The sequence below is a fragment of the Leguminivora glycinivorella genome, chromosome Z, assembly GCF_023078275.1.
Source record: "Leguminivora glycinivorella isolate SPB_JAAS2020 chromosome Z, LegGlyc_1.1, whole genome shotgun sequence".
Taxonomy (NCBI): domain Eukaryota; kingdom Metazoa; phylum Arthropoda; class Insecta; order Lepidoptera; family Tortricidae; genus Leguminivora; species Leguminivora glycinivorella.
In genome coordinates this window covers 52,795,687-52,810,437 of record NC_062998.1, presented here as the reverse complement: position 1 = coordinate 52,810,437, position 14,751 = coordinate 52,795,687, and the positions used below count along the sequence as shown (strand labels likewise).

The following is a 14,751-nucleotide window of genomic DNA, read 5'->3' as shown; positions in this document are numbered from 1 at the left end:
CGGGCCACGCTCAGTGTAGGGTTCCGTAGTTTTCCGTATTTTTCTCAAAAACTACTGAACCTATCACGTTCAAAACAATTTTCCTAGAAAGTATTTATAAAGTTCTACTTTTGTGATTTTTTCATATTTTTTAAACATATGGTTCAAAAGTTAGAGGGGGGGGACGCACTTTTTTTCCTTTCGGAGCGATTATTTCCGAAAATATTATTATTATCAAAAAACAATCTTAGCAAACCCTTATTCATTTTTCAATACCTATCCAACAATATATCACACGTTGGGGTTGGAATGAAAAAAAATATCACCCAGTTTACATGTAGGGGGTACCCTAATAAAACATTTTTTTCCATTTTTTATTTTTGCACTTTGTTGGCGTGATTGATATACATATTGGTACCAAATTTCAGCTTTCTAGTGCTAACGGTTACTGAGATTATCCGCGGACGGACGGACGGACGGACGGACGGACGGACGGACGGACGGACGGACGGACGGACGGACAGACAGACATGGCGAAATTATAAGGGTTCCTAGTTGACTACGGAACCCTAAAAATGATAAATGGTGGTGGGTCTTTAGAGAATTTTGAATCCATATTTGATGATTTACAAATATTTCTTTATGTTTTTCCCATTCTAGAGCGAGATCTATGCTGTAGATAGCATGAACTTCGGTGGCAACAACAAGGGTATCATCCAGATCACTGACCAAGGATTTGACGGATGCATGAGGCAGATCAATGTTAACGAAGCCAGTGTGGACCTTAGCAAGAACAGTGTGGAGTCTATCGGGGTCGGAGATGGGTGCAAGGTGAGTTTCTAAAGGAGAATGAGAAGCTCCGACTTCGGTTGTAAGAAGTTTGGTTAGCTGTTGGTCAGTTTATCACTGGCAAAAATGGCCTGTCTTTACTAGCGACGTTCAAATGTTGCTTACTGCAAGAGACCATCTAGAATAAAATAGAATATCATCATCATCATCATCATCATCATATCAACCCTTTTCGCCCACTGCTGAGCATAGGCCTCTCTTCCAGTACGCCACTTCTCCCGGTCCTGGGCTAGTCTCATCCAGCTGTGACCCGCAATTTTTCGGATGTCGTCGACCCAACGAGCCAATGAATGCCAGGCACTTTATACATTTGTTAACGGCCACCATTCCTTTAACATTTTAGTCCACCTGACATCACTCTGTCCCTTTCAACTCCATTTTAGTTTGTTAATAGCGAAACCTACGTCTTGCACCTTAGTGCGACGACGGATCTCGGTATTCCTCACTCTAGAATATAATATACTTTATTTAACATCAAATACTAGTGTTACGAGTACCTAAATCGTATTTGAAAACTCGCTTTATAGCCGACTTATTTCTTGTTTCTGACTTTAATAGCTTCTCCCAAATCTTTGGCGTTGTCTCCAGTTACTGGTATATTTTGGTCATATAACAGTTGTTTCTCTTTCCAGTTCGCATCCCTAGTATCCCTATCAGGAGGCGACAGCACCCTTCGTTACATGAACATCTCCACTGAGGGATTACAGTTGACCTTGAAGTTCAAGACAGACCAGCCTGACGGACTGATATTTGTCTACATCAGCAGAACACAGACGCCTATCATGCAGGACAGTCTGACACTGTCTCTGACCAATGGTAAGAATAAATTCACATGTGCAATAAACTGTATTTCTAGAGAGAGATCCTCAATCCATAGCAAATGTTATAGCACCTTTATAAGAGAAGGGCCTCCTGCTTTTAGCGTCATAAGTCATAACGTACTACAGTTTTGGTGTTGGTCACAAGTAAACATCGGCGTCTAGACGAAATACAATACGAACATTGACGCATAGATCTCCAACTACTTTTTCTTAAATTCTCCCTCGCATTATCTCCTATCCATTACTTCTAAAATCTTCAGTTCCATTTTATGTTTTTTAACCTCGAAAGAATATTTCCTTTTCCTTACTCGTTTCAAACATATTTAAACGTACCGAAATAGAGTTTACCATTTAGCAGCACAAGAGTTGTGACTAGTACTTACTTAATCGACTTAATACGAACTATCTTTAATGGACAATAGATGTTCCTTTCATCCAGGCCAGTTACCTATTTCTCTGCAGTAACTCAAGTTTAATTAGTATACCTACCGTAGCGTGGCGTGAAAATTTTGGTTGGTAAAGCCTCAGGGATTTTCGGGGTCTGTTTTGTATGGACTTCTGCAGGTACTGGAGAATTTGAGGGAATCGAGTAGTATCGATGCCGCGCCACTGATACCTATTTACTCAACTATCAGTAAGTACTAATATACTTTTTCTGTTTCACAGGAAAACTAGTGCTAATGAGTCCTCGAGACACTTTAGATACGTCGCAGACATACAACGACTCACAGTGGCATGTGGTGACTGTGAGCCATGGTGCCGCGCTCCGTATGAGAGTGGACGATTATGACCATTACAGGTATGTAGCCGATGAATTGGTTGTTTTAGTTCGATAGCAGGGGACGCTAACTGACCAGCAGCGGGACGTTAATGTTACCTATATTGCAGCTTCGTACGCTACAGAACTCTGTCACAGCATCTATAAACTTGGTGGCCGTGTCTGATCGTCGAGCATCCCTTTTGATTTGTGATAAAACCTGCGTTGATGCTGACCACTGGCAAAGAGAAAACAGAACAGGCACCTCTCCATGTTAATGTTCGTTTTTAGACTAGTTAGTGTTCGTTTTTATCACTGTTTGCCAAGCAAGTGGATATACCACTGAAGAAACATAAATAAGATAATCAATTCGCGAGTTGCCTGAAGTGGTCTGTTAAGGTGACGAAACGCTCAAAATCGGAGGCAATGACAAAACTTGTTTGACAAGTGAAATGACTATTAGAAACATGTGTTTTTGTGAAGCATAATATTTGGCTGACGATTGCAGGTCAGCGGTATAGACATAAAATAAAATTCGTTTTAATTTTTAGCTCCGACTCAGCTCCAGAACCACTCAACATTCTAGACGGCGTGCTCCTCCTCGGTGGCACGCACAACTACGTAGCCACTTACAAGGCGGCAACCAAGACTGCCTTCAGAGGTTGCATAGCAGATGCAACTATCAATGGAAGAGTGCTGAACCTTCTAGAGCCTGCCAGTAAACGAGGGGCTACGTTTGGACGGTGTGGGGACACTATCAGTGGATTCACTTCGTCAGGTTAGTAGACAGACTGCCTTCAGAGGTTGCATAGCAGACGCAACTATCAATGGAAGGGTGTTGAACCTTCTAGAGCCTGCTAGTAAACGAGGGGCTACGTTTGGACGGTGTGGGGACACTATCAGTGGATTCACTTCGTCAGGTTAGTAGACAGACTGCCTTCAGAGGTTGCATTGCAGATGCAATTATCAATGGAAGGGTGTTGAACCTTCTAGAGCCTGCTAGTAAACGAGGGGCTACGTTTGGACGGTGTGGGGACACTATCAGTGGATTCACCTCGTCAGGTTAGTAGACAGACTGCCTTCAGAGGTTGCATTGCAGATGCAACTATCAATGGAAGGGTGTTGAACCTTCTAGAGCCTGCTAGTAAACGAGGGGCTACGTTTGGACGGTGTGGGGACACTATCAGTGGATTCACTTCGTCAGGTTAGTAGACAGACTGCCTTCAGAGGTTGCATAGCAGACGCAAACTATCAATGGAAGGGTGTTGAACCTTCTAGAGCCTGCTAGTAAACGAGGGGCTACCTTTGGACGGTGTGGGGACACTATCAGTGGATTCACCTCGTCAGGTTAGTAGACAGACTGCCTTCAGAGGTTGCATAGCAGATGCAATTATCAATGGAAGGGTGTTGAACCTTCTAGAGCCTGCTAGTAAAGGAGGGGCTACCTTTGGACGGTGTGGAGACACTATCAGTGGATTCACCTCGTCAGGTTAGTAGACAGACTGCCTTCAGAGGTTGCAAAGCAGATGCAATTATCAATGGAAGGGTGTTGAACCTTCTAGAGCCTGCTAGTAAACGAGGGGCTACGTTTGGACGGTGTGGGGACACTATCAGTGGATTCACTTCGTCAGGTTAGTAGACAGACTGCCTTCAGAGGTTGCATTGCAGATGCAATTATCAATGGAAGGGTGTTGAACCTTCTAGAGCAGCTAGTAAACGAGGGGCTACATTTGGACGATGTGGGGACACTATCAGTGAATTCTAATACTGCTTTCCTGGATTGCATAGCAGATAAATGGAAGAATGCTGGACCTACTTGTGTCAAGGAATAGTGTGACTAAAAATTTTACTTCGACTGTAATCCTCTAAATCCATTTCCTGTGCTAAAAACTCTTTTGAAGCCTGCTCCAAGCTGGTATTTATAAGCACTTTGTTACAGAAACGACATGGGAGGAGCCCAAAGTGGTTCCAACCCACCATGTGCTGCCGACGGTGCCACCACCCGCGCCTGAAAATCCCCAGGGCGAGGTGGAGACGCAGCCACCACCAGGTAAATATATAATCATCAAATAAGTAATAAACCAGTTTTTTATTAATCTACTTCACTTTAAAATTGTCTACTTTCAGCCCTTTTCGAGGCATAGACGTGAATGACCACAAAATATGCCAGTAAAACTCAGCTTTTGGAAGAACTAAGTTATTATTATTCTCTTTATTTATTTTAAGTCTTAGGCTAGGCTATTTTATAATATGATTATAAAAGTAAAATACAAAACCACATATAAAACAATACAAAATATATAAACACATTATAAAAAACCTAACCTAGGGTGCCGCCAGCAGCGGGGCAGGGCCCAAGCTGCCGGTGGTTAGGGCTGCAGAGAGAGGAACCGTCGGACTATCAGCCATTTACTTTTAATTTCGAACGGTTTTCTCATGGCCACAAACTGCCTAGGCGAAAACGTGGCATACGATGGACCATGGCTCTAGGACCAGGACCAGGTCCAATTCGCTCTTGGTTTGAAGAAACTATTAGATATATTGTATGTTTTTAGTCCGAGAGCCAGTCACCCGACCGCCTGTCACGATGGCTCCTCCTTCAACCCTGCGGCCGACGACGCCGCGACCGGCGCCGCAGCCACAGCCGGGTTGCGCGCTGGCCCATGACAAACATTACACCATCGGGGATCCCACTGAGGGGTACAGGTTTGGTAAGTCGCCTAAAAATCTTCTAGAAAGTTGACCCTGTCTCTCTGCGTCTGAGAGCTGGTCATCCAACCGCCTACATTACAACAGGTGACACTATACCATCGGTGATCCCACTGAAAGGGTTTGGTAAGTAACCTTAGAAAATTGCCAGCTTCCACAAACTACAGTCTCTCTCAGTTCAAGAGCTGGTCACCCAAGTGCCAGTATAAACCTAGTCCAGAGCCGATCACCAGACCGCACGTCACGATGGCTCTTTCAACCTTACAGCCAACGACACCGCGACCGGCGCCTGCAACCAACGAAGCTGCGCCATGGCACATGACAATCACTATACTATAGGGTATCCCATTGAGGGGTACAGATTTGGTAAGTAAATAACTTTAGAATCTTCCAATTAAACTCCACGCTTTACGCTGGTTTCTCGGAAGGTTATTCAGAGATTTCCACTTGCTACGATCCTGATAGACTTCATTTTATTTAATAACGTATACATGGAAGCGTCTACTCGCCGGTTCAAGGTGCTGCTGATCTGGTCCTTCTTTAGGATTTCCCAGATTTGGTCAGTGAGAGTCAAACGAGGTCTATCCTTTCTAACTCTGGCTTCAATTACTCCTTCTTTCTTTGTCAGACCTCTTTCACTCATTCTTTCCGCCTGTCCAAGTCATCTGTCGTAAATTCCAAAAAGTCTATAGAAAGTATAGACACACATGTAGTACGAAAAGATTTGCCTTCGTATTGTTACGGAAACGTACGAACGTGTCATGCTGTTTCAGTCAGTCTACTTACAAGATGTACTGACATTGACTGAAATAGCATGACAAATACGAACGTTTCCGGAAAAATACAAAGGAAACCCTTTTCGCACTATACATCTGTAACCAAATTATTTGATTCTTTTGAGATGATTATAATTTTTGGATACGTTTTAATCAGGTACTCGCCAAGACAGCCGCATCGAGTACGCCAAACTGCCAGGCCGGCAGTCGGATGAACTGGATCTGATGGTGACCCTGAGAACCTTCGACAAGCATGGCGGTATCATCTTCTACGCCACTGCTGAAAGAGCCCAGGACCAGTTCCTGGCTATTTATATGAAGGATGCCCAGGTAAGTCATAAAGTTTATTATCTGAAATAGGTTTCATGAAAACTTTGTAGCTCATTAACGAAAGATCTCCAGAACGATGGTTGGAATCAGGAATAAGGTATAAACTGGATTTAATGGCAACCCTGAGGTCTTTTTACAATTTCTGCATTATGTTTTACTCAATCACCTGAACAGTACCTGAACTGTTATTACTATGAATATATGTACGTAATATAAATATAGACGTGACAAGGAGGCGGGCTAAATGTCCGAACGAGGTTGTCTTATGGAACTTTAGATAGAAGGTGCGCACTGCGTAAAGTAGCGGCTCGAGGAGATGAAATAAGACACACATTTTTGACGTTTCTCACTCACTTACTACACGATCCCCTTATTTATGGTCCTTATCAGTAATGCCAAAGACCTATATAACTTCGTATAGACAGATAAAGTCTAAGAAAAAAACGTACCCAAAACCATACAGAAAAAGGTACGGTGAGCTAGATGGCGATACACCTTTGGGTTACGCTCGGCTAGATGGCGCTAATATTAATATTTGTCATTTTAAAACATATCAAGCTAACAATATGGGCCAAATTGTCAAAACTGAGGTTCAAAAGTTTTAAGCCTGTGTCGAGAGATGGCAGTCTATGCACTGTAATTACACATTTTACTTTGACAGTAACGCTCTTTAATACTCTATCCTCTTTGGTAATGCCAACAAAATCTTCCAGATCCACTTCGCCTTCAACTGCGGCGGCGAGAGCGCCACCATCGTCTCCCCGGACACCTACAGCGGCACAGACTGGCACACGATCACGGTCAGCCGGACCAGCGGTCATGGCAAGCTGACCGTCGACAACCAGATGGTCGGCGAGGCCAGTGTGAGCTGCAACAACCCTGTGCCATTGACTGCTCCGTACTATTATGGAGGGTTGAAGAGTGCTGAAACTGCGAAGGAACATCTTGGAGTAAGTAACTAGCTCTTTTCACTGGTGCATACTGAACTGTTCTTTGTCGTGAGAAGGTGGTTGATCATCGTATGGTTGGCGAAGCTAGTGTCGGCAGTAATAACCCTGTGCCCTTGACAGCTCCTTATTATTATGGAGGGTTGAAGAGTGCTAATACTACTAAGAAACATCTTGGAGTAAGTATTGATGAACTTATCTTAGTAGTCGTTGAAAGATGAAGGTAACCAGAAGGCAACCATGGTTGGCGAAGCCAGTCTTGGTTGTAATAGCCGTGTGCCGTTGAAGTCTCCTTATTATTATGGAGGGTTCAATAGTGCTGATACTGCGAAGAGACATCTTGGAGTAAGTATTGATTGATGAACTTATCTTAGTAGTCGTTGATAGATTGAAGGCAACCAGATTTTTGATGAGGTCCGTGTGAGCTGTAATAACCCTGTTCCTTTGACTGCTCCGTAATATTATGGAGGGTTGAAGAGAGCTGATACTGCGAAGAAACATCTTGGAGTAAGTATTGATGAACTTATCTTAGTAGTCGTTGAAAGATGAAGGTAACCAGAAGGTAACCATGGTTGGCGAAGCCAGTCTTGGTTGTAATAGCCGTGTGCCGTTGAAGTCTCCTTATTATTATGGAGGGTTCAAGAGTGCTGATACTGCGGAAACATCTTGGAGTAGGTAATTAAGTATTGATGAACTTAAGTATCTTGGTACTTGTTGAAAGATTGAAGGCAACCAGATTTTTAATGAGGCCCGTGTGAGCTGTAATAACCCTGTTCCTTTGACTGCTCCGTAATATTATGGAGGGTTGAAGAGAGCTGATACTGCGAAGAAACATCTTGGAGTAAGTATTGATGAACTTAATCTTACTAGTCGTTGAAAGATGAAGGTAAGCCTTCCCAGAAGGACCAAGTAACAGACCCGAAAGCACCGCGTGTTTTTCGCACAAAAAAATTGGAAAAGGGTATTTTGATGCCTTAAAGAACCATGAAATGGTTGGCGAAGCCAGTCTTGGTTGTAATAGAGGGACAGTCATACCGTGTGCCGTTGAAGTCTCCGCGAACCAAATATTATTATTATGGAGGGTTCAATAGTGCTGATACTGCGAAGAAACATCTTGGAGTAAGTATTGATTGATGAACTTATCTTAGTAGTCGTTGATAGATTGAAGGCAACCAGATTTTTGATGAGGTCCGTGTGAGCTGTAATAACCCTGTTCCTTTGACTGCTCCGTAATATTATGGAGGGTTGAAGAGAGCTGATACTGCGAAGAAATATCTTGGAGTAAGTATTGATGAACTTATCTTAGTAGTCGTTGAAAGATGAAGGTAACCAGAAGGTAACCATGGTTGGCGAAGCCAGTCTTGGTTGTAATAGCCGTGTGCCGTTGAAGTCTCCTTATTATTATGGAGGGTTCAAGAGTGCTGGTACTGCGAAGAGACATCTTGGAGTAAGTATTGATTGATGAACTTATCTTAGTAGTCGTTGATAGATTGAAGGCAACCAGATTTTTGGTGAGGTCCGTGTGAGCTGTAATAACCCTGTTCCTTTGACTGCTCCGTAATATTATGGAGGGTTGAAGAGTGCTGATACTGCGAAGAAACATCTTGGAGTAAGTATTGATGAACTTATCTTACTAGTCGTTGAAAGGTTGAGGTAACCAGATGGTTGGCGAAGCCAGTGTTGGTTGTAATAGCCGTGTGCCGTTGAAGTCTCCTTATTATTATGGAGGGTTCAATAGTGCTGATACTGCGAAGAAACATCTTGGAGTAGGTAAGTATTGATGAACTTAAGTATCTTGGTAGTTGTTGAAAGATTGAAGGAAACCAGATTTTTGATGAGGCCCGTGTGAGCTGTAATAGCCATGTGCCGTTGACTGATCCTTGTTATTATGGAGGGTTGAAGAGTCCTGATACTGCTAAGAAACACCTTGCAGTAAGTATCATTGGAATTTCTTTAGCGCGGATTTCAAAGATCTCCACCACGCTTAGTCATAATGGTTACTTTCTGGAGACCACTGACAGTGCCAGGACTGTATTTGTTTCTAGTAACCTTTGGCCCTTAGGCGGCGTTTCACTGGCTGCTTTTCACGTCTAACCTCCTCTCTACAATATTCTTAAATATAATCTGTGTTAATATCTCAACTTCTTTCATCCCAGGATTTCTACCAACCATTCAAGGGCTGCCTCAAAGGCCTCATCATGAATGGGCAGTACGTCACTGAAGTCCTACGTAGAGTCAACGCTCTACGTTGCACAGATAACATTGAAGACGGTGTCTACTTCGGGCCTTCTACGAATACCACTAGCAATTATCTGAAGGTGGGTTTTCTATTTAAAATTTGATTGATTGATTACAATTAGTCATATTTTTGGGATAAAGAAATCTGGATTCCAATCAACGCGTTCTGTAAATAATTTACCAGTTTTGAATTGAATTAGATATCATTCACGAAAGAAAAACGACAAGGCCCACTGGTGGCCGAGCCGGGAATCGAACTCGGGTCTTCAGCTTACGCGGCCAACGTCATCACGACTAGCGGGCGGGTGGTCTATATAGTAGTGTATAGTAGTCTATATACTTTATAATATATAGTAGTGTGACTACTTGATAAAGAACAAATCAAAAAATATTCAATAAAATTATTTGATTTGTTCCCTAGTTGTATACCAGTTTGAGTTATTCTAGTGTCAAGTCCAGAATTAATATATAATATATAAATATATATGTTTATGTAAGTATATCAGCAAATTTACACATTGAAACTTCTTAACACATGACTCACACGAGCGTACAAATACCCAAGAATGCTGACGAGAAAATCGCCAGCTTTCCCTTCACCTGTCACGTCCATCTGACGCTTCGCAATTTTTGTAAAAAAATTCACTGTCACCCCTAAAAATACTAAGTACCAATCTCAATCGATTTTTCTGCCACCAGCTCCAAGAAAACAACTTCCGCGTCGGCCACAGCCTCTCCGTTTCCATGGAGATAAAGCCCCGCAACACGACCGGCTTACTTCTCGCCGTCCACGGCAAGAAGGACTATCTGGTGCTGGAACTGCTGGAGAACGAGGTGGTGGTGAACGTGGAGAACGGGAGGGGGGAGTTCCACGCGAGCTACAAGCTGGGGGAGCCTACGTCGCTGTGTGATGGGAACTGGCATAAGATCCAAGGTGGGAAAATGATGCTTAGTTGCTTACACCTCTCATACTGATAAAAAAACAATTTAGGTCATAGATTGTTTGTATCCATGGACCAGGCCCAAAAGAGCCTACGCTGTAAACTTTTTTGGTAGAAAAAAATCGTAACTAGCTCAAGACACAAGGTAAGTCAGCGATGTTTCCACTTCTTATCCTAAAAAAACATCTTATGCCAAATCTCCTCCAAATTAATGGAACACATGCTCGTAAAGAGACAGGCGATAGTCTCGTTGTCATGGAGACCAAGCCCCAGCTGCATGGACCTGGTGCTGGAACTGCTGGAGAACGAGGTGGCGGGGAACCTGGAGAACGGGAGGGGGGAATTCCACGCGAGCTACAAGCTGGGGGGGAGCCAACATCGGCTACATCGCTGTGCGATGGGAACTGGCATAAGATCCAAGGTAGGCAAGACGGTTTCACTTCTTAGAAACTGATCCCACCAAAAGCGAGTTAGCTTATACCTATATGAGCTATCAGCGATAGAAACGAACATCAGGGGCCCGTTTCTCGAAAAGTACAAGCCTTGTATTACAAGTGCGCGAACTGTCAAATCGTATGGGTTGTCATGGAAACACACTTGTGCCTTTCGAGAAACGGGCCACTGGTAGTCTAGTCTATGGAGATTAGAGGGAGGAGCGATATCTTTAACTATCAAATGTGCACATATAAAAGAGGAGATAGGTGGCGCGGCAATCGCTGGTACATAAGGATTTGACAATCTCTTAGCCTTCTCGGTAGTAACCCCGCCTACGGAGCAAGAGGTCCCGGGTTCAAATCCTGATGAGGGTTTTTTATATGTTTTTCTACAGATATTTTTTCCTTATTTTATTATTATCCATAAATCTTGTTACAACATTAAAATTAAATTTATGCGAAAATAAAGGAAATTTCATTCGAAAGACTTACAACATTACCTAAGATGGGACAAACAATGTAAATAGACATATCATAAATAAAACAGTAACTAAACACAATTAAAATACACAAAAAGATAATTCAAATAAAATAAAAATAATAACAAAAAGACCGCTTGTCAGGATCGAACCTGGTTACATCTGCATACGAAGCAAGCGCACTACCACGGGACTACGTCTTGACATGTACAACTTGACGAAATCAGCCTACAGAAACGAACGTCTAATGTCATGTCATGTTCCTGTCCATTGAGTGACACATGCGCTCCTAGCGGAGAGATTTGTAACTTCAGTTTAACACTGACAGCCGGTCATTTTTGCGACTGTTCTACTTCGACAGTTAGGCTTCCTTTAAATTCTACATTCCATAGTCTAGTCTATTTTGGCCGTCATATTAAACGAGGTAAGTCGAAGTTTTAAAGAGTTAAAAGTTCATCTATTGAGGTGTTTTTACAGAAGGATGAGATTTTTTTCATTCATTTTGGTACGCATATACAATGCACCTAACTAACATTAAAACTAGAATGCAAGATTTTTATCATATAATTTTACATTACATTACACGGGTTTTGATAACATTTTTGTGATTTTATTTTAGTATTTCTCACTTTTTTGGGTAGGTTACATAAATATTACAAGCGTTTATACAAAAAATGTGCCTCTCATTAATTCATAGAAGCAAAAAAATAAAATTTTTATTAAAAACTAAAAGCAAAAAGTGATTAGCAGAGCGTGGTTTCGATCCACGGACCTCTGGGTTATGGGCCCAGCACGCTTCCGCTGCGCCACTCTGCTCTACGGGTGACGTGGCGAAATTGACTACCATATTTAGTATTCGGGGTGGCGATCGATCGTGAATGACGTCATAACAGCGCCATGTTGTACAGTCGTTTACAATAATACGAGTATTTAAACTGCGCAGTATTTTGTTTTGATTATGAGTTTTTTACGTAAATATTTTTTTTTTGTGAGCTTTATTACGTTATAATTTGGTAATTTTGGTGTGAATTACCTTAATGTTAATTACCTAGGTATACCTTAAAGAGATGTATGTATTTTCTTTTATGTTTTTATTTTCATATTGAAATTTAATGAATATAAAACAAATAATAAAATAAATAATGAAAGGAATACGATTTAAAATTTAGTCGAGTTCAATTTTTTTAATTTGTTTCAATTCACATGGTAACAAAATGAGCTAATATTATATTACCTATATATGATGAAATTGATGAACTATCTAAATGTTAAAACAATATACAAAAAAACATCAATTGTCTAAGGTGATACATAATGACCGTTTCTAAATCACTCGAAATAACAAAATATTTTTACTATAGGTAAATTATTTTTCATCACACCTGCACTTTAATTTGAATGTGCTATTGCACGCAGGCGGAGCGTTATAGAAAAATCGTTCTCCCAAGGGAATAATGAAATTTCTTGTACCGTACTTAACTTGTTTACATCTATTTACATATTTTTTACATTGCGAGTATGACGAAAAACATTGTGTGTAACTCGGGGAGTATGAATATTACTAACTCGAGTCTTTAAATCGCTCCGGCTCTCGTTAGTAATATTCAATTTCCTCCCCTTGTTGCACAATGTACTATAAGCTATAAAAATGAAATTAACAAAACCCTTTCCATTTCAGTGGTAAAAGCCCGTCACGTGGTATCCGTCGGCGTCGACAACCACTTCGGTGACGCCGGCCTCGGCACCGGGCCTTCAACTGACACCCGCTCGGCGCTGTACATCGGGGGCCACGAGAAGGCCGTGGCGCGGGTGCGCGGCGTCCGCTCCAAGCGGGGCTTCACGGGCTGCATCAGGAACATACAGATCAGGGAGCAGCCGGTCGCCTTACCGCTGTCCGCGGCGCATAGGGACACACACATAGGCGCTTGCCCTGTCGATTAGAGATTTTAATAAAAATTGCTTCATTTCTGTAGTGTCAGTGCTCCTTTTTAGATAGTTTCACAAAAACCTGGCACAAATTGAATCAATCAAATGTTGCTACTTGAGAGTCATGTGTAGAACATATTGCATTTTTGAACTGAATGGTAAAAAAGATTTACCTACTCGAATTCTACGTATGGAAACATTTTTTCACTGAAATAACTCGTAAGTACGTGAAATTTGAACTTTATCAATTCGAATCTATTTTATATGTATAAGAATAACTATATTGTATTTTATATATTTTATACTATACCTAAATGTGCCATATTATTGTATCGAAACAAAGACAGTGAAAATTAAAAGTAATTGAGAAGTTAATGTAAATTTATGAAACCATACAAATTGTGTTTTTGTATAAATAATAGGACCTATTATACCTACATATTATGTTTTTTTTTCAATAGTTTACCGTTTACTAAAGTTTTATTTTCTTTCTCACTCATTTATCTTCTGGTAATTTATATTTTCACTGTTACAATACCTTTTCTGTTTTTTGTATACTGTATTATGTTTTAATATAAGTTTATATATTAGCGAAATATATTTGCCTCTCTCACCAAATCAATAGAAATAAATAGAACCAAAACCAAACGTTGTTTTCTTACAATATCTTGTAAATCATACCTGCCCCTCTAGCACAACTTGCCTTATCGCGCGCGAGTCCATACTTGAAGTCGCGCTTGATATATGTACTCACGCGCGACAAGGCTAGTTGACTGTGGTAGTCTGATGCCTGTGTTTTCTAACAATATAATAAATACTACGTTCTATCCAATAAATATTTTTAAGAAACATGACACATAACAACGAAGCAGTTCTACATAAAAGTAACACCAATAAAAAAACGTAAGATCAAATAAATTATTGTCCCGGATTTGGAAGTTCACATTTTTGACACATTTGTTTTGAAGCATGTTGCGATGTGGCTAAGACGTATCGTTTGCCAAATCTAACGATTAATTTCGAATTGGTTGAATCGATTAGGCCCTATGTACAAGGAGGCGCTTAAACAAATATACGATTTCTATCAACTTACTGAAATGTCATATGAATCGAAATGACAGACTGCCACAGCACTAGTTTAAAAATAAAAATGAATGATAAAAATGACATGATAAACTGTAAGTAAATCCTGCGTGATAAATTAATATCGTAAAATACTCACTAACGAAGATCCGCAAAAATGTAACATGTGCTAGATTATGTTTAAAGTAAGCGAAATATTGTTTTTAAGTAGGTACTTGATTTTTTAAATATTATTACAGGATTTTATTTAAAATTTCATTAGGTTGCGCGAGTTTACGTATTGTGGACGCTGTCATGTGTCAAAAAGAGGTTCTTACAAATCTGGGACAATAATATTCTGGTAAACTTCATTGTACAAATGATGCCGACTGTATTCTTTATTAAAATGGTGTGTATCTGAGCGCCATCTATCAATCACACTTAGTAACACAAGTTAGGGTAAGTTTGTAAGAGGGTAACCACCCTTATTTCTCTTGTAGTTC

At 40.9% G+C, this 14,751-nt stretch overlaps 1 protein-coding gene and 1 non-coding gene across 2 annotated transcripts in view; one reads left to right on the top strand and one right to left on the bottom strand.

Annotated features, from left to right (window-relative positions):
- Window positions 1-13,828, top strand: part of LOC125240552 (laminin subunit alpha-like) — a 68,316-nt gene extending 54,488 nt beyond the window's left edge. Inside the window, 11 exon segments of the mRNA XM_048148482.1 lie at window positions 640-810; window positions 1,461-1,644; window positions 2,316-2,448; window positions 2,958-3,184; window positions 4,346-4,456; window positions 4,962-5,117; window positions 6,049-6,221; window positions 6,935-7,171; window positions 9,325-9,486; window positions 10,106-10,340; window positions 12,939-13,828. Coding sequence (XP_048004439.1) covers window positions 640-810; window positions 1,461-1,644; window positions 2,316-2,448; window positions 2,958-3,184; window positions 4,346-4,456; window positions 4,962-5,117; window positions 6,049-6,221; window positions 6,935-7,171; window positions 9,325-9,486; window positions 10,106-10,340; window positions 12,939-13,201 — 2,052 coding nt within the window. The 3' untranslated portion in view covers window positions 13,202-13,828.
- Trnam-cau lies at window positions 12,005-12,076 on the bottom strand. Its single transcript has one exon. It is a non-coding gene; the product is annotated as a tRNA-Met (tRNA).
- Window positions 13,829-14,751: the final 923 nt, after the last annotated feature.